General features: G+C 25.6%; 1 protein-coding gene across 4 annotated transcripts; it reads right to left on the bottom strand.

The window, feature by feature from the left end:
• Nucleotides 1–4,509: 4,509 nt before the first annotated feature.
• Nucleotides 4,510–18,902, bottom strand: LOC145846489 (serine/threonine-protein kinase DCLK1-like). Of its 4 annotated transcripts, none has more exons than XM_082953247.1 (14): nt 18,784–18,902; nt 15,108–15,201; nt 13,568–13,772; nt 12,573–12,706; nt 11,402–11,605; nt 10,394–10,516; nt 10,043–10,142; nt 8,426–8,637; nt 7,565–7,819; nt 7,265–7,384; nt 6,867–7,021; nt 6,340–6,465; nt 5,865–6,123; nt 4,510–5,595 (listed from the first exon to the last, which is right to left on the bottom strand). In XM_082953247.1, the coding sequence occupies exons 1-14, from the start codon at nt 18,846–18,848 to the stop codon at nt 5,434–5,436; spliced, it is 2,214 nt and encodes a 737-aa protein (XP_082809373.1). In that variant the 5' UTR covers nt 18,849–18,902; the 3' UTR covers nt 4,510–5,433. The 4 variants fall into 4 exon arrangements, with proteins under 4 accessions (XP_082809373.1, XP_082809372.1, XP_082809374.1 ...); XM_082953246.1 differs by having other exon boundaries at nt 6,340–6,476; nt 6,875–7,021; XM_082953248.1 differs by lacking the exon at nt 18,784–18,902 and adding an exon at nt 14,510–14,557 and having other exon boundaries at nt 6,340–6,476; nt 6,875–7,021; nt 15,108–15,187.
• Nucleotides 18,903–20,927: the final 2,025 nt, after the last annotated feature.

Here is a 20,927-nt window from a genome sequence, read left to right as displayed (position 1 = left end):
TCTACATAGGGAGTTTTAAGCATTCTTACAAGTGTTAAGGAATAAAAATTAATGTTTCTTTTTCGGAAAACCAAGAATAAATTTTTAAAGTACGAAGGTAGAGGAGAAAATGTACCGCTAGGCGGTAATTGTCTCTTTTTTTACTTTCTTCTTTTTTCTCAAGCGAGTATAAACTCAATAGGCTCGAGTAATTTACAGTTCAGTACAGTTCAGTTTTTCTAGTTTCTACTTCATTGAGCGGTCTGAACTCAGTGCAGCTTTTTGCTGCACTTAAGTTTTAATGGTTTCAATCTTGTTGAAGTTATTTCGATTTTAGAATGTTTTTTGAGTTTGGTTTAAACATGTAGTGTTTAGTTTCTGTTATTCTAGTGTAATGTTGTACAGTTTTTTATCATCTTTTCGTTTCGCAAATTCATTGTAAATATATTCATGATCACAAATTCGAACTCAGTTTAAATTAAGTAACTGATTTATTAAACATTTAGTAAATGGTAAGTAATTCATATTAGTTTATTTAAACAAATACAATTTTAAGCGTTGATAGCGACAATTTGAAAAATAATGATAAGCTTGAAAAAATTTAATAACGTTATAAAACCTAGTTATATAATTCTGTTAAAAATAAAAATTAATTTAAAAAAAATTTACTTTTGCTATAAAACCATGTAAAAAAAGAACCAAAACTGTGCGTATTTGGAACTTTTCTGAAAAATTTATTTAAGCCCATGTTATAAAAAAAATTTTTTATAACAATTTTGAAAAAAAAATTAATAACTTTTTAAAAATCAATTTAATAAGTATGTTAATAATAAAAAAAATAAAAAAAAAAATTTGATGAAAAACAACGTAAAGTAAAAAAATGCTAAAAAACATTAAATTTTTAAAGGGGCCCCACTACAAAACTAATACCCCAATTCGATGAAAATTATTGTAAAAAGCTAAGTAAAAGCACGTTCTTTAGAATAAAAAAAGTTCCAAGTTAGCATTAAAGAATTTGAAAATAGTTGGTTTTAGAGTTTGGCTAAAAAATAAAATTACAAAAAAAGCCAAGTTCACCCTCGTTAATATTTTAGGTAAAGTCTTGAATTTTTTTTTTTTTTTTTTTAAGCTATTTTTAATTAAATTTCAATTTTTAAGTTTTATATAAAAGAGAAATTTACGTGATATAGCTGGTAAAAGTAAATAGGAATAAATAACGTTTTCTGGTCTTGAGCAAAACATAAATAATCTATTAATGTCTCTCCAGAGTTATTTTTCAGGAATTAAGATTCAAATATGGACAATAGATTAATCCAACTAAAATATTTTTACTGCTTTTAATATTAAATCATACTGATATTTATAACCATATTGATCCAAAACTAACACAGATAACATTTTTATCCTGTCTAACTGAATATGTTATTGAGTTTTTCACATATAAATTTATCCCCAGTATTTGACATAGAGTTAACAAAATTTAAATTGTATCGGACTGATGATTAAAAGTTTCTATTGATTTAAAAAAATGTTACACTGATACCTATTATGTTAGGAATAATTTTGTATGATGACTCTAGTTTCTTAAGCTTCCATTTAAGCTTCTTAAGTTTACATGTATCGGAAGCCAACAACCTCTTTACAAAAGATAAGTTGATTTTTTATTATACGACTAATAAATAAAAATATTTATGTCTAACTTGATTAAATAAAAAAAAATTACAGTATTAATTACATATTTACTTTTTTTATGACTAAAATAAATAAGGGTTTTAATTTTAGTATTAATATTTAAGCTAAATGGCATTTATTTTAACAAATATTATTTATAAACCATAACTAGTTTTTTTTATCTTTATCGTTTCTTATAGTTTTAATATTATTCAATTAAAAGGTAAGGAGGAATATATGAGGTCTGCAAGACTTTACTGAAGACATGAATGTGAATATTACTTCAAAAAAACCAGTATTAAAAATGATCTTCAACTGTTTTTATACCAAACGAGGTACCTCTCACCAGACCAAAGAACGCAATACTCAAAAAGGCAAAAGTTTTTCTTAGAGAATTGAAAGTTGACACGGTAGAACAAAAGATTGTTTACTCTAATAAGAAAATGTTTTCATCAGAAATTGCTGTTAACAATCTAAATGACGAATTGTTAACAAAGTTTACGATTTTGTAGTCATTGATGACTCAATGAGAATAGTCTACTGCCAAAAAAAAGTCGTTTTATTTTGTGGAGTATGACTGGAGTCGCGAAATCTTGTAAATCACCTATGATCTTAGAGCAAAGCGTCAGGTATAAAACATATTTCTAAATTAACAACACTTCCGTTTCGATATTTGAAAGTACGAATAAATTTTTGATTAGCCTGTAATATTTCAGTAAAGATATAGAACGATAACAGAACTGAAAAATAATTCAAAATTTGTGCAAATGTGATTTTAAATATATTTGGACACTACCTCATCGCCTGATTTAAACTTAATAGTTTTTTAGTATTTTCTTGTAAAAGCTTGGCTCTTTTTTATAATTGTTGATGACTTATAAACATCCCTCCTGGGTAATAGGCTTAAAATATGTTGATAAGTTAAAAGTTTCCCGTTTGGATATTTTAGAATGAAAATTTGAATTATAATCGAAAAAAAAAGAGACATCACATTGAACAAAAAATAAATTTATTTTAGCTTTACTTACTTACAAAATGCAAAGAATAACTTCTTAAATGCTATTTCCTTTAAATAAAAAAAATCCCAATGCGGCTATTTCACAATGGTCTGAAAACGAGGTTCAAGCGGCCATTGACTATAATCAATTAATTTTGCTGAAAAAAAATTAAACTAAGTGTTAAACATGAATAAACAAAACTTGATGTCTTTGTTTAAAATTGGTTTTCTTATTTTTCAGCTTTAAGTATTTAAAAAGTTATGTAAGTTTAAATCCAACCAGTTTTTACCTTTGATGGTTTAAAAACTATTAAAAATTCTTCATAGCTTTTGTCAAAAATTGTTTGCAGAAAGTTACAAGAAATACTTGTGAAACTTATTTAGAATTTTTTTTAACCATTTTTCTTAAGTTCGGTTTAATTTGTATGGGAAACTACAATAAGTTGTTTAAAAATTTAAAACTTTTTTTTTGCTTTTAAAATTCGATATTTTTTCAAAAAAAAAAAGAAAATAGGCATCAAATTATTGCTTGTATAAACCTAAAAAATAGTTGTCTGCCTAATGATAGATGTTTTTGTAAATTTGTATATAGAATCCTCGTCATACTTGCTAAAACTTAGAAAAAGGATATTTCAGCAATATGCAATTAAGATATTCTTTCCAAAAAATACCCTTCATTGCCCTAAATCAGGGTTTCCCAAAATAAGCCAAGTGGCCCCCTTAGGTGCCATGAGCAGAAAAGAGGGGCATGAGCAGTAAAGGGCCACAGGGGGCCTATGAGGTCGTAATTTGAAACTTACAAAAGATATTCCGGAGTTGATGATGAAGAGAAAAAAAAAAAGATGTTAGGCGATTCTAATGGTAGTTTTTTGAGAAATCTTTTTAAAGGGGGCCATAGCTTTTTTAATTTCTTTAAAGTGGGCCCTTTGAAAAAAAAAATTGGGAAATCCTGCCCTAGATACACCAATAAAGTTTTCGAAAGAATAGCAGTTTTTAAATGAGAGAAAAACTAGTCTTTTTTAATTTTCAAAGAATTTTAATTTTTTTAATTAACAATAAACTAAAGATTTTTTTTATAAAAGCTTAAAGGTATATTTTAGCAGTTGCTGTAGGCCTTAATTTGAGGTTTTTTTTCAATTTACTTTTATTAACATTTAAGCTTACATAACTTCTAGTATACTTAAAGCAGAATATAACCAAACTCAATTTTTAAAAGAGGAAGCCCAGCTCTAAACAACTCAATAATTCTCTTGGTTTAAGTCACTAATATGGTAAATTGCCACTGGCCAGCCCACTGTGTATTTATTTTAATCAGGCACTTAAATTTTCATTGTTTATGAATAAATATACTATGCTTCTCCAAATTTCAGAGTCGTAAACAAAAAATGCATTTTTCTTTAGAATCACCAAGTCTTGTATAAAGGTTTTATTTAAACAAAAAAAATAAATTGACGATTTGTAGAATACCTGTTAATCAGCTGATCAACTAAATAGGTCAACTAAATGAATTTAATAAGCGAAGTTACGCGGCAGATTACTGAGCTTACAAACTAAAAATATTTACTACAAGTTTTTTTATCAAAATATTAAAAATATTATATTAGTATGTTTATAAAAGAACTCTTAGAATTTTCATAGTTTGAAATAAAATTTATGTTTGATCAAATACTTACTGTAAAAAAGTTATAAACTTGGGTGAGGCAATTATTTTCATAACATTTTTTACTATTTTAGTTTACCATTTTTTTAAAATAAATAAATTGATTAAAATAAAAATATATTTCGAAAGTATAAATAACTAAAACTTTAACAATAACAAGTAATCTAGCATCTCAAGCAATGATGTCACTATCAATAATGATGATGCAGCCATTTAAATAGCTGCGATAACTTTATTTACAGTATTTAAGTAGTCATCACGGAGTCTAAAAGAAATTGAAATATTTGAAATTAAATGTAGTTTAGTTTATATTGGCATTAAAAAATATAATACGTGTTCGAACATGCAAGTAGATAAATAGAGCTTACTGGTTACAGAAGTTTCAAATAGCTTGTGCTGTATTTTTGTTACATCATCTAAATTTCACAATTAATTTCTCAAACAACTACTTTATAAAGACTATTGCAGATAAGTTCTTTGCTGAGATTACAACAAATTTAGTTTTCTAGTAGTTATGGACAGTAATAATAAATTCATTTTCAACTTATAAAAAATTGTAAACATAAAAAGTTCAACTGTGTGAAAATTAAAGTTTATTAAAAATGATATAAAGATTTCAAATAGTAGACAATCATTTAACTTGATTTTAAGGGTTAAAAATGATACAACATGCAAAATTCAACATATAGAAACAAAATTTGACAAAAATATAAATTAAAACATGTAAACATAAGAACTACATGCACAAAGGTAAAAGTTCAAAGCAGCATAGTTCTCAAAAACAAAATCACTGTGTCACTTCCATATTTCAATGTGTGCTTAAAATGTCGCCAAAAATCATCAATGTAAAAATAGGCAAGATATTCAAAAACGGGACAGATTTCTTTTAGGCGATAAAACAAAAACTACTGCTTCAAATTAAAGTCACAAGTTAATTTAATAATCTCGAGTCTTTTTTACTTCAATGCAGTTTTAATAGTTTGGTTAAATTAAGAAGAAACAAATTTTTTTTTAGAAAGCTAACTAAAGAAACAGTTGAAAGTTATACTAAATAGAGGATGTCCAGGCTTTACAAAACTTAAAAAATGTATATACAAATCGTTACTAAAATAAATAATTTTTTCTATCAAGACTTGGCATCATCTTTAAAGGTTTTATTGTTTTGTTGCAGTTTTCTGGCGCGACTGTTGACTCGTTTCTTTTTGGGAAAAGTGGCTGGGGAATTCATTTGTGGCTTTTTCGAAGATGACGCCATCATTTTTCTCACTTCACGTTCCTGGTGCCTGATCTGTAGACGATAGTAATTTATAGATATATAACATTTCTTTTTATTTATTATTTATACCTACTTGACGAAAAAGTTTGTTATAATTAAAATCTGTTTAAATAAAATATCGAAATTTTGTTTCCTTGTGTATACACAAGTTTATTAACTATAATTGTTCAATACAAAACTAAAATAAGATTAATAAAAACAAAAATAAGACTAATTTAAATATTTGTTGTTTACAAGTTATTTTTAATACTCAACAAAAAAGTTTGGTCAACACAAATTACCTGTATGAGCCACTGATTTGCTAGTAATTGTCTGGCGGTTGGCCTCTCCGAAGGTTGAGATTTCAGCATGAGATGGATTATTTGAAAGGCCGATGGCGAGACATCTTCCCAGTGCTTCGTCGGATAATCGAGATTGTTTTTAAGGATTTCGTCGAAAAGTTGCTCCTGATCGTTGTTGTTGGAGCGAAACGGAGGATATCCGCACAGCATTATGTACGTGATGATTCCTGCCGCCCATATATCCACTTCTTTTCCGTATCTAAAATATATTTGCTTAATAAGTTAAAAAACTTATTTTAAAAGGATTTTTTGATACCGATTTAATTTTTTATACTAGAAAATATACACAACTTAAAACTGATGATAACCAAAAAATATAATTGAATGGTATAAAAACAAAATCTGATTAACAAAACATTAATTCGTTAAAACATTTTTGGAACAAAAATATTTTCTTTATTTTTGAAAAACAAACCCATTGTTAATAATAATTTCAGGAGCCACATAAGTTGGTGTACCGCAAACAGTGTACAAAGGATTATTGATAATGGTAGCCATTCCAAAATCTGCTAATTTCAAACAACGCTTGCCAGTTGACACACTAGTCGACACCTATGGTATTAAAAGTAGTTAAACCTAAATATAAAGCTTACTCATTTTGATACTTATTTGCACATAATGGTAGTAAAGTATTTTTAAGTGAACTGTTCCTGAAACTTTTATCCCGTTTTAACAATCTGATGTAAATTTAAATTAATTTTACCGCAGGAAAGTTATTCAGAAGGAAACAATATAAAACTATTTATAATTGTATATTGGGCAACTAACTTACTTTACTCATAACTAATTTTTATGTAAAATTGTTCATATTGTTCACAAAAAGATATATTCTAACACAAGCTAGAATTTACATGTAATATACAAAAACATTTTATTTTTTAAGAAAGCAATAGATATATATATATATAGATATACTATTCAAATACTACAATATGATTGAACAAACATACGAGCAAGTTTTCTGGCTTGACATCACGATGAACGATCGACTGGGAGTGAAGGTAATGCAGGGCCGACATAATATCGAACAAGTACAATGACGAGTCAATTTCTGACAAATATCCTGCTGATGATATCACCTCGAATAAATCTCCACCCTGGCAGTTACAAAACTTATTTGTAAAATATTAGGTGCAAAAAATACTTTCTTGCATTAGGTAAAAAAAAAAAATTAATAGTATACTTGCTAGCTTTCATAAACAAAAAAAAGTATATTTGTGATAACAATTTATGGAACAAAATTACATTTAAGAGCTTTGAATGTCAAATGATAAACAATATAACACATAAAATGATTTTAATTATTAAATTTTATTATTAATTTTTAAAACATAACTTACATTGGCATATTCAAGGACCATGTAAATGTCATGAGGAGTGGTCAAGTCTCTGATCAATCTTATAATATTTTTGTGGCGAATTGATCTCAGCAAGTTTACTTCGTTTATGGCTAAATTTTCCTTTCAAATAATTTCTTTATTGATATGTTATAACTATCACAAATACAAACATCAGTTTTAAATACATTTATTAAACAATTTCAGTACTAAAACACTATTTTTATACTAATTGAAATTTTAGTCTACCACTTGTAGATTAAAAATCATCAAACTTAGTTCATTACAACCTCACACACAAACCTTGCCTACATATTTCGATCTGTCCACAATTTTCAGTGCAAACTTATTTCCATTATTGCGATCGAAACACTTTCTCACTTCAGCATACGTGCCATCGCCAATCACTTCTCCAACGTCATACGCCGAATTGACAGCTTGTGGCCACTTGCTGTCGCCCTGCAAGCTGTTGATGCGGGAGGTTACCATGGAAGCGACGTCCTGGTTGACTGTTGTCATCGGCGAATTGCGGGCTGATTGCGATGAACTCATCATTCGCTATGCAAAGTTAATAATACATTATTTACTAAGTTAAATTGTTTGATTAACAATCTTTTGAATTAATGCAAAAAAAAAAAAATTACTTAATTAATCCTTATTTAAATTTAAAAAAATTATTTGTATAAAAATTTAAGATTTTTTCATTAATTATCCTTTAATTTTACTGAGCAGTTATGATAGAATGAGTACTTAGTAATTACTATAATATTTACTATGTCAAAATAAATTCTAAACATTTAAAAATTTCAGTTTAATACAATACTATAATTAATTTACATATGATTCAAGTTATTTTATAGATGGACTAAAAATAAAACTGTCTAATTTAGAAAAAACTAAAATAAAAATTGGCTCATTTAATTTTATTTTGTAAACTTTTTCACAAAGCTTATTTTTAATGCGGCATTTGGCTACGAAAACGTTGTTTGCAGTACAAAGTATGTTCAACTAAGCATTTAAAAAATAACTTTGATATGGTAACTTACGGTGTAATATTTAATCTTTCATATAATAATAACAAACATGTGAATTTCTTAAAGAGTTCAAAAATAATTGAAGATCCAAGACAAAGTGTAAAAGACTAAACTAGTAAACTGCAACAACCTGGTTGTGTTTGTTTTGTTGGAGCTGCTGTTTATACAGAGCGGAGTGGGATGGCATACTTATGGGTCTCGGGTTCCTACGTGGAGTTCCGTTGCTACCCGTGAAAACTTTGGAGCTTGTCTGACTTGAATTTGAATATTTTCGTTGCAGTTTCACCCGTCTTTTGTCACTGCTCGATGGCGTGTTGGAATAAGGACGTATTCTTTGCACTTCTGAAAGTTTCTTATTATAAATTAAAAGCTTAAAAAGAAAAAACCAAAATGTTTGGAATCATTCAAATTATCAATTTGTGCTAATTACTGGCAGTACAACAATAACTATTTTTTACAAATAAATATTTTTTCATTAACATGTTATTTGATTTTTACATTTATTAGTTATTTAAATAGGTTTTCTAAAAGGGAGTGATATCGTCCTCTTACTTTGAAAACTTGGATAAAAAAAGAAGTACTTTATATAACTAGTAAAAGAACAGCTACTTATTAGTCTGCTTATGATCAGTGAATAATAATATATAACATAAAATACATAATTTACAATAAAAATTTTAAAAACTCAAATTTGTAAAATAACCTAAACAAAGTTCTAATTTTTTTGAACTTTTTATATACAGGGTTGCAAAAGTTTTTTTTTCTAGTTTTTTTGTTTATTTTTTGAACAAAATTAAATTTAAGGTAAAAAATGTCTTAAATAGTATAAAAAGATTGAAAATATACTGTAATGCTACTTTAAAAGTGCTTTATATTGAATAAAACTCTTAAGAATACATAAAAAATTATTGTATGTGATAAAATTTTTTGTATATATTCTAAAATTCATTAATTTACATGTAAAAATAGTTAAAAACTCTAGGTTTTTCCAGGTTATTTACAATTTTTGTTGAAAATTAGTTATTTGCCAACCCTGTATATATTCTAAAGTTTTAATTAAAAAAATAAATTATACTATATTTTAGCTGAATTAACAGCTTTCCTCTAAACACAGCAGAAAAAAAAATTGTCTTTGTAAAAAGTTTACAATCAAATTTTAATTAACTTTTTATTGTAAAGTGTTAAAAACTTAATAAGTTAATAAGTTTTTACAAGCTTTTTGTTTTTTCAAATAACTAAAAGGGTTTTAATATATAAAAAGTTGAGAACTTTATAAGGAAGTAGTTAAAAAAATTATTAACTTTTAATTCTCCTTATTAATAACCAAAGACGATCATGCAGCATTAGTCATAAACTAAACTTAAACTTGATACTTTTATACGAAAACTAAACTTTTTTAATTGCATAAAAATAATTACCTAATTAGCACTAATTTAATAGTCAATCTCTTTATATTACTAACATATAAAGCATAAACTAAAAGGTTAAGAATAGAAATATTGTTTTCAGCATAAATTTTAAAAAGTTGTATTAAAGCATTAAATTTTTTTTTGCTAATCTAGAACATGCATTTTACAAATAAGTGAAGAGAAAAGTAACTTTAATGCTAACAATTGTTTGTAAACTAATCAAAAAGAAACTTTTTATTTAAATAAAAAAACCAACAAAATTTAATTTTAAACGTTACTGTTAACTAAGAATACTTTTTAGTTAAGGTAAATTTAAAACTAAAGATGTTAAACTAAACCTTGAGGAACGACAATAAAATCATCTTGAGAAGTTTTTTCATGACTGCCATATGCTATAAAAGTTTCATCTTCACCGAAAAAATCTTGCAAAGACAATACCTAGTTTCAAAAAGACAATGTTACAAATAAAAAACATTTATTTAATACTTTGAAAGCACATTCATAATTTTTTTAACTTAAAAAATCTAACCTTATAAAAGTATCTAAAAATCGAAACAAAGACAACTTAATGTCCATTACCAAGTTTTATAAAAGTGTTAAAATCAAAATCTTTTATCTATTAATTTGTTGTCCAAAACAATCATAAACATTTTACAGTTTTAACAAATAAAATTTTAAAATATGTTTACCTGTTTTCCAGATAACATAAAAACCTTTCTAACAGCACCACTATCTAATTTGATTTCTTGCGTGATATCATTAAACACTTGTTCTAATGAGTGACATGTTTTCTTATTCAATAAAATACGAACCTTAAATAAAAATCTTTATAAACAAAAAAAAAACTAAACTACAAATACTTCTTTTAAAAAAAATAGTGCTATAAAAATTTCAATAACTAAAGTTTAAACTTGTTAGGAGCGTTAGTTAAACATTATTTTGAAATTTATTTACTTTACAAACTACACTAATTGTTTTAAAACAGATTTATTTAAACTCTTAAAATCTTTTAACAATATAGTTAAATCTAAAAAAAATATTTTCATTAAAGTATTTATTATCTGGTAAAAAACACATTAATATAACAATGAAAACTCTTAAGTTTTATGAAAGCTAGAATAATTGTGACGTCACATATAAAGCTTCTTTATACTTGAGAAGAATTTGCATGTGGCCGCTTTAAATAAAAATTTTACTTTGGAATTCTTACAGTCACGAACAAGGCAACGTTTGTTAAGTTTAAGGTTCAAATTCAAATATTTACACTGCTTTGAATTTCATACTTCGAAGTGAACTTTAAAAAACTTTTGTTTTGGATACTGACATGTAAACAGTTGTGTCGTTTAAATAAGCGTTAGAAATTAAACTAGTGTTATGAAAAATTAGAAAATATTGAATATTTCATTTATATTAAAACTTTTAAAATATCTAAGTACGTATTTCAACTAACAGCAGCATAACATAATTTTTATTTGAAAATATTAAAACTTTATTATAAAAAGTATTTATTGAAAAACAACTGAACTAATAAAACTACGATAGTACTAGCTTATACGACTATAACTTGATAAAAAGCGTTATGAATTCGAATTAAAAAAGTGAATAGAAATAGTAAAACAAACTTAGTTTATCTATAAAAAGTAGCATGAGTCTAAAATTATAGGTTTTTAACTGTTTCAAACACTCCAATCACTAACGGATTTTCTTGGTTTTATACCATTTCTGATTACCGTAACAAGTCTAGGTCGAATAATGTCCCTGTCAAAGTTCTGAGAAAGACGCTGTTGGTTGTTAGGAGCGCAATTTCCTTGTTGTGAAAGTCTCGACAAACTCCTGTGTAGCTGCTCGTGTGATGTGCAACTTCGCATTTCGTGTTCATTCATCTGAAACGTCCTATATGCCTATGACGTCATAACCATGCTCAATGTTTATTTTGAGAAAAATCAAATTATATTGAAAATTGTCAAATTATATAAAAATCTTTTAAATTTGAGTTTGCAAACATGTGAAGATAAAAAGATAATGTAACAAATTTGTGACTTCAGCTACGCTTAATTAGATTAAACTATTAATTTCAGCTGCATTTAACACATGGTTTAATAAAAAATTTGTAGACGTAAAAAAAGCTTTAGTTATCAAGTACTTTGTAACAAGCTATTAGTCAAAACCTTATACTTGATAAGCTTTGAGTAAATAATATGTAAAAGTTATTTTTATTTAAATTCAAAAATGTTTAATTGACATCGTTTTAAGAACTTTGGTATTTAAAAGTGTAAAATACCTTACATGATTTATTTAAACAGTTTATTGTCTTATAAATATTCATTACAACACTTAAAACAATAAGATTCAAACAAAGTTTAGTTGTAAAAACAGGTAAATTATTTAAATACACTATTTGTTTTATCTTATCAAGTTAAAAAACTTTTAATTCCTAAAAAGCCTACGATATAAAAACAATAAAATTAGTTTAAATAACTTTTATGGTTTTTGACATAAATTTTCTAAAGAAGTAACACTTTTATATAAAATAACATACTGTTTTTAACTAACTAGCATATAATTTACTTGGTTAGTTATAAACACTTTTTAAATAAATAGTACTTTAATTTTTAAACTCTTAAAAAAACAACAGACAATAATTTACAAAATTTTTCAACATAAGATTGGTGGCTAAACTAAAATGTTAAATTATTTAACATTTTAGAGTTATGACAAGCAAAAACAAATAAAATAAAAAGTGTATACTACGCTTTTCTTTTACTTTATTTAAACATAAAACTTAAAGTATATAAAATTATTCCAAAAAGTTTAAGAAATTGAATAAATGTCTAAGTTTTGACTTTTACACAATATAGTTTTACAAACTTGATTTTTTCCAATGTTGATGTTCATAGAAGTAGAACTGGCAGCGCGAACGTTAGTGCACCATTCTGGCGTTACTTTGTTGCCATAATCAACTCTTTTGTATGAATCAAAAGACGAGCACACATAACTTGCTCCTGTACAACCAATTAGGAAGCATGTAGTATTATGAAAAATGATCACGGCTTTTTAATATCAAACATAAGATTAAAGCTTCTTATTGCATTTATGAACACTATAACAATAATTTAAGTCAAATTATCAAACAAATACATCATTATTAGTTAAGTATTTACAACAAAGTACTCAACTCACTACCTCTAATTTCTCAAAATGTACTTTAAATTTTAACTTACACATAAAAGTATTCAATAGTTTGCAAAAAAAAATAGGAACAAAAATTTGATTTAGGTCAAACTACTCGATAAACTAAATCACACATTAGTTAAGAATTCAAAATGTGTAAGATGTAAACATTAAGTGACAAACACGTTTAGCTAACACAACTGATTTAAAAGTAAAAACGTATCTAAAGAGCTGTGAGTATACTTAATAACTCAAAAACAATTACTAAAAACAAAATAAATAAAACAGTGTTAAAGCATATTAGTAAAATATTGTAAAAATTGACAAGATTCACTATATTGAAAAACTATTATTTACTTTTATTCTTTTTTAATAAAACTTTGAATTTAAAAAATCTTATTATAAAATAAAAATAGTACCTCAAATATTACTAAGTTTTGTTAAGTTTTTACTATTTAAAAAGATTTATAAAGAACTACTGGTGATTTTCTTTTTATAACAGCCTATCAAAAAAAATCCATATAGAACAACTAACTTATACCCTTAAACATGTAAAAAATTAAAACGTAGTGACTCATACTTAATACTTTATCTACCAAAGCTACAATCTAAAGATAAACAGCTTATACAGTTTACAAGAATTTAACTATAAACCATGCGGTTAAATTTGTTTAAAATGTTTTTAGTCTTACCTTCTTGTAAATGGTCCAAGCTGGTAATTTTGTTCTTGCCATCCGAGCTAAATACAAATCGAACACCTTTAGGCAAGTTGCCAGAATTATCAGATAGTTTTTTTGTTAGGTCCATCAGTAAAGAGTCAAAAGTTCTGAATCTGCCAGACGAAACTGCCAAAACTATTCCTTGATGAAATTTGTCTCCATTGCGGTAGAATCTTACCTGTAATATACTAATTTTGGCTATTTTTCTCATAACTAACAAACTGATGGTGTTACGAAATTTGTTTTTGTCAATACCGTTTAAGAAACTATATTTTTATGAAATTTATATATTCATTATTACTTATTTTGACTCTAAAGTATAAAAATTATAACTAAGTTATTTTAAATGTTTACATGACTAAAAAGATACCATGTTTTACCGCTTATTGTAGTTAAACTCAAAAATAATTTAAATACTAGGAAAAACTTGTTACTCACTTTCAATATTTCAGTATAAACCTTTTTATCTCTTACAAATATATTATTTATTAGTTTATTTAAATGATAGTTACGAAAATTCTTAGAAATGCTTTAATTTTTTTTAATGCTGTTCTAGAAGTACTTTACTTATATTTAAAATAACCTTATTAAAAACAAAGGTTTTCATTATTATTTAAGAAGAAGATTATGTAAACAAATAAAGATAATACAAAAACAAATTAAATTATTTAATTAATTCAACAATTAATTAAATTATCTTTTAAAAACTTAATTTTTTTTTTAACGATTTACTTAGTTTCAGCTTTAAATTATCAAGTGTTACATTAAAATATGTACCTACATCTATATTTTTTGTTTAAATTTCTAAAAAAATAACAAACCATTTTCTTTTATAATTCTTATAATAAAACTCTGAGTATATCTTAAAACGCTTTTCTTAACCAACAAACTTAATTAACCAAACAAACAACAAACCATTAGATGTAAGTGAATGTTAAAAAAACTTCAAGGACCACTTGAATGCTGTTGAAAGAAATCAAGAAGTAAGAGGAAAAGTAAAAACGTTAAGATTTAAATTCGAGAGAATTGGAACAAATAGATTTATGCTAAAAGAATATTAAAAAACTTAATTTATATCTAAACAAATTTGCAGTAAAAATTTACAACAAATAAATGATAACATCAATATTTATATAGAAAAAATTTATAATACAGAGATTAGGTTCATTTTTTAAATACTAGTAGTACAAATGTATTTTACATCAGATAACTTAAACAATACCATATTAAAGTTTTTTAAAACTTATTTAAATAAATCTTTTCCATAGGATTAGTTATATTATTTTTAATCTTCCATTATTCTATATATTTACTATACATTTTATAGTAACCATATTTCAGGGATACCACTCTTTGAGGCAAAAACATGCGTAGTGATCAAAAACTAGCCTGATATGACCTGAGCTTAAACAAAAAAAAAACAATAATAATATAAAGAGAAGATGACATTTAATTTTTTTTTTCTTATAAACGCAATTATTTATCAACTCTTAAACAAAAATGTAAGACTTACTTTTATTGATCTTGACTTTTCCAAGGCTTTCTGTAAAGACTGTGTTCTGTACAAACCAGGTTTACTGTATGATTTTCCAGTTGTTGTGCTTGACCTGAATTAATTTTTAATTGAAAACCTATCTAAAAATAATAATCTGCACACTGGTTTTAATATATGCTATTTAAAAAACATAAAAAACGCCAATTGAATATTTAAAAGTGAAAAAAAAAACATCTAAAATCATTTAAAAAATTTGTTGGTAATGAACTTTTATGACTAAACTTCAATCAAGTAGTTAGCTAAAGTAAATATCAAATTTATCAAAAAGTTTTTGTATCAAACAGAAATAGCAACAACAAAATTGTTCAAACCAAATACAGTAACCTGCTAACTAGGTACGCACTTTGAAAACAGTTTATAAGTGCATACCTAGGATACTTTGGTCTTTAATTACCTACAACAAGCCTAATACAAACATGTTTTATATGTTTGTATATTTATATTTAGATTCAGCCCAAAGTTTTTTAATCTTTTTTTTTCCTTGTACCTTTAAAATTTAAATTGTACATATAACTAACTAATAATTAAAAAAAATAAAGCTTTATGAAAAAAGAGAAAAAAATTATTTATATTTATTCAAAAAACATAGTTTACGGTTATAAATTGTACTCGTGCTTACTTATTATTTTTGAACTCTTTGCATTCTAACTGGTTGTCTTAGTAGAAAACAACAGTAAAGAATAAAATGGTGTGGTGCTCATAGTAGACTGTGGTTTCTACAGTTGATATTGACAGTAGCGGATTTAGGAAAGAGTGTTTAAAAGTTTAATTGATTTTATAAGATTCCTTTTTACTTATTTTATTTTTATGTATTTATCATGGTTACCACAATCTCAGATCACTCATGCTAAATGTTAATTGCACTGTTCATTATTTTCTTTTTAAGTATTTTCTATTCCTATGCTTTAATCATGTCTATGCAAAATTGAATTCCACTGGTTGTTAATTTTGTAAAAAAAACTTTAACTTGTTTTTTATTAATATTTGATGTGATATACAATTTCTAAGTTCATAACTTATTTTCTGGTTTCTTTAGTTTTTATTTATCAAAATTCTATACAATATAATTTGTTTAAATGTATAATAGTTTTGTTTAAGTAACTTAAGGTTTTTTTTTTTCAAATTAAAACAAAATGGCATTTTGAACACAGTGTTTTTCAGCTAGAAAGTGAATACCATACCAGTAGGGCGTACCTAAGAAGAGTGTACCTAGTTGACAGGTTACTGTAATTAAACATTTAATGTATTTGTTATCTAACTAACATTTTTCCTATGTGGCTTTAAAAAATAGCACTTATGTTTAGTGATCTACCAGATCCTATATTTTAGGATCCGGATATTTATTTTAATTAAAGATCCAGTCTGATCCGAATCTTTTTTTTATTTTAAGTTCGGCCAGAACCAGATGTGAACCTTATTTTTAAATTAGGATTCTAAATGTTTTAAGTTTTTATGTTGTTTTAATAGAGAACAAACTTAAAATTTAGTTATTAAAATACCATTAATTAGTAAAAAATGTTTAATACAAATATTATGTTAAAAATCAATCTTATTGTCTAAATATTTTTTTGAACACTAGGAAAAAACGTTTAAAAAAAATCTAACAATACGAAATCTCAGTTTTAATGTTAAATTTTAAGCTGCTACTTATACGACTAAACTTTAATTTTGTACCTTGTTTGACACTAAAGAAAAATGATTTAAATGTTAAAATGCTTTAAAAAATAACGAACTATATTTATTTTTTCAACAATAAGCTTTACATTATACTTTTATTTACAAAAGCTCAAACTATAAGATGAAGAATATCTTCCATAGCAACTGTTTTACATATACAAAAGTAACTAATTTATTAAATAACATTTACTCATATCAGCATTAAGCTACAAAGAAATCTAATCTTATTTTTTAAGTTGAGATGACGAAATAAAAAAAATTTTGCCGGTTTTTTGAAGCCATCAGTTCTGCTTTAAATAGTACAAGTTACCAGCTTCTGAATAAACCTTTCAGTATAAACAAAGATGGTAGTTCTGAAAGATACCTTCTTGCAAACCTGGAACAAGATGTGTGTACGTTTTTCTTGTTTGAGTTTCACCAAAATAAGACTTCAGCTTCTTTAACTTCTTCAGGAGATAAATTTTCTTAAGCCAAAAAAAAATATGTCTCAATCTCTTGATCAACTGAATATTGTTGCTCACTTTCGTGAGTGTTTGCACTTGTTTCCAATTTAAATGTAGAATAGAACAAGAAAAAATTTTTGCAAACACCAATTTTAGGTAGTTGAGATTTAGGTTATTAGGCGGTACTAGAGGAACTTGACCACTTTGACCAGTCTCACAACAACTATGACTTTTTTACTTCTGGTTTCAGTAGTTTTACAACCTTTTGTTTGAGATTAGCAGAGAAAATTCAAGTCAATACCATGGATCAATAGCTGTTGTGAGTTAAAACAAGTCGTTATCATGAAGGTTTATTCATGTGAGATTATTAATAGTATAAAACCTTCTTTAAAAACCTCTTCTATATTTTCTGCAAAGGTTGTTGAGCTACTTTGATCTAGACGTGGTGAACTATTAGCTTTATGATTAAAAACCTTTTCTAGTACTGCTGCATGCGGGATTACACTTGACAGCAATGCGTTGTTTTTACTACACTGCTGTGTTACTATGTAAAAAGATTCAAGCAGTTCATAAAGGAGGCTAACAAGTTTCCATTATATCAGCTGTAAAAAAAAATTTAAGACTAAATTTGTTGTTAGCCACATAGTTCTGGACATATGTTTTAGGTTTTTCTAATCTTTTCAGCATTAGGTAGGTTAAGTTCCACCTTGTTTCAACATCTTGCACAAGTAAAAAGGCTTTTTGCATTTACACTGATGAACGTAAAGTGACCTGGATTTTTTTTTAGTTTCTCGCACACTGTAGAAGAATGGTTTAAGTGGCCAATAGTTTGACAAGCCTTGGCTATTAACACACTTATTTCACTTTCTGAAAAAATTGAACCTTTAATTATCAGTTGAAGCATGTGAATGAAACAGGGTGCTGTAGAGGATTCTAGCAACAACATACGAGCTTTCATGTTATGGGCATAGGAGGTAGTTATCTCAAAAAACGTTGGAAAAGATAGGTTTTTTAGTGATTTCTAGTTATTTTCTGTTTAGTTTGTGCCTTGCATAAGGAACTTGTTGTAGTCTCCAACTTTGACAAGCTATATCTCAAAAATTATTTTGAGTTTTCAAAATCTGTATAAAGCAATCTGTAGCTTAATTAAAATAAGCCTCCTCCCCTGATCTTTTTTTTGAATTTAGGGTCCAGCCAAATCCTTTTTTTTAGTTAGGATCCAATGGACCACTGGTTATGTTTTAAAATAACACAGGGTTGCTACTAGTTTTTAGAAATTTCTTCCAGGTTTTTGAAAGTACACATTTTTGGGTCTATATTAAATTTATAAAAGAACTATAAAAATAACTACCAAATACAAAGCACTAGTTTTTTTTTCTCTCAAATAATACATATAGCATTGTTGATATTAACATCAAATTATGGTGTAAATTTCAAAAATGAATGTTTAAGTATCAAAGTTATTTTTTTAATAAAAGTAGTAGTTAAGTTTGTTTGTATTATAAACAAAAAACCTTCTGGGACGATTGTAGCTTTTTGTTGGTGTTGAAAATGAGCTATCTCTACTTGATAGAGTCATCTTATCTGCTTTTTATCAATTAAAACTATATACAATCATAAAACAATTATACCTATAATTATAAAAACTAGTTTAATTTATTAGGTAAATTATTCTTTTTTTACAGTGATAACAAAAACTATGTAAATGTTTTGATCATTAATAAAAATAATTCGTTACATATTAAAAAAAAAAGTTGTTTCATTTTATTATATACATTAAAGTATACATACATTTTAAAAACAAAAAATAAATACTACCCAACTATAAAAGACTATTAATCATATTTTAGTCAGTTTTTTAAAGCACTTTATAAACTTACAGTTACTTTAAAAGAAGTAAAAACAAAAGCAGACAAACTGTAAAGAAAAAATTCTCTATAGTTTTCTAATTTATACCTTTATCTAAATTACAAACATAATGAATATAACAAATGCATGATAAACATGTATAAAACAAGTAACGTAGAAGATCATAGTCAAAAAATAATTACATATACTGTTCTTATTTACTTAGACACAAGTTAATTAGTTAACTATTAAAGTTTTTTTTTTTTTTTTGGGAATGTTTATTCATCAAACCCTAATAACAATAGCTTAATAAAATTCACATAAATAAATGTTCAATTTTTTTTATATAATTTTAATAGAGATCCTAACAAAACAAGATTGTAAAAAGATAACAGTAAAAACAATTTGCAAAGTTCTTGATTTATTAAAGTAAAATTGTTTCAATATGCTATACTAATAAGATTGTTCTACAGAGTTTTGAAAATAATCACTTTAAAGAATATAAAATTGGTGTATATTTTCTATAAATGTATACATATATAAACTAAAATTATGAGTAAACAAGTTTAAGCTAGTACTTATACTTTTACTATGAATCTTAGTTGTCTATATTTTATTTTGATGATTAATCTGTTTTATGATTATATTATTTAATTCATTTAAAAAAATTATAAGTAATTTTTTAAAGTAATATTGCACAACTTTCATTTAATCTTTTAAAATACTGTAGTTTTATCTCATTAATAAATGTTTGCAAACTGATAATTTAATGAATTGATGTTTATTGTAATTAAAATTAGTTATTATATGGATTACTTTATATTTTTACTTTATTATTTAAACCAAGGATTGGCAGGTCTTAAAAGGAACATTTTTATGTGCTTAAAAGACATACCTTTAAAAATACAGACAATAGATTATCTTTCAAAGATAACACTATTTTTTTTTAACATTTATTTTAAACAAAATTTTACAAAATAAGTCAAAATAAAACTTTGCCGACCCCTGATTTAAACAGCATACAAAAAAGTTAGCTGTTTTTTTACAAACATTTTCCGTAACTTTTGTTGGTCAGCACCCAGTTGAGCTTCTAACTAGTTTAAACAAATTAGCCTATAACTTAAAGGGATTAAAAGAAAGTTTAACAGAACTTAATCTTCTCAAACAATTCAAATTATTCATTCAAAACTACAGAAAATCAAAAAAAGCTTTAGTGAAACTTTCTTCAAATTGTCTTAAATTCTGCACAATGTGTTTTTGTGATAATTGACACATTTAAAAAAATATACAGCTAAACAAATATTGCATTTTTTAAGCCCCATACAGTTTATATTGAGGTTGTTTTTAGAAAATCAAAAAATACTTTACTTACGTTTCTTTAGACTATCTTAACAAATTTACTTTTTTTTGTTATATTTCTTAAATGCAAAGTTTTTCCAGCTAAAAATTCAAAGTTACTATTTTCATACACTTTTTAGTGGCCACTGGTTGGCATAATGGCATTTTTTTATTTCTAGAAAAAATTTCACACCTAAGCATAGATTATTTAGTAAATAATTATTCGACACTACTCTTATAGTCAAAATGGCAACTTGACTATTAGTTGAATTGACATTGTTTTAAAGCAAAAAAAACATACAAATATAAAGTTTAAAATATGAGGCAGAAAAAATTTGGGAACTTTTAAACAGAGTTTCCGCTATTTTAGGCAATAAAAAACTGAGTTACCAAAAGCTAAGAAGAATTTATTTAAAAATCTAAAAAAATTTGCATCTTTAGTTTAATTATTTTATATCCAGTAGTGTGCATA

This window comes from Thalia democratica, unplaced genomic scaffold (genome assembly GCF_965202585.1).
Source record: "Thalia democratica unplaced genomic scaffold, ktThaDemo2.hap1.1 HAP1_SCAFFOLD_480, whole genome shotgun sequence".
Taxonomy (NCBI): Eukaryota; Metazoa; Chordata; class Thaliacea; order Salpida; family Salpidae; genus Thalia; species Thalia democratica.
Note: the sequence above shows the minus strand (reverse complement) of the source record. Positions and strands in the feature narration are given on the sequence as shown.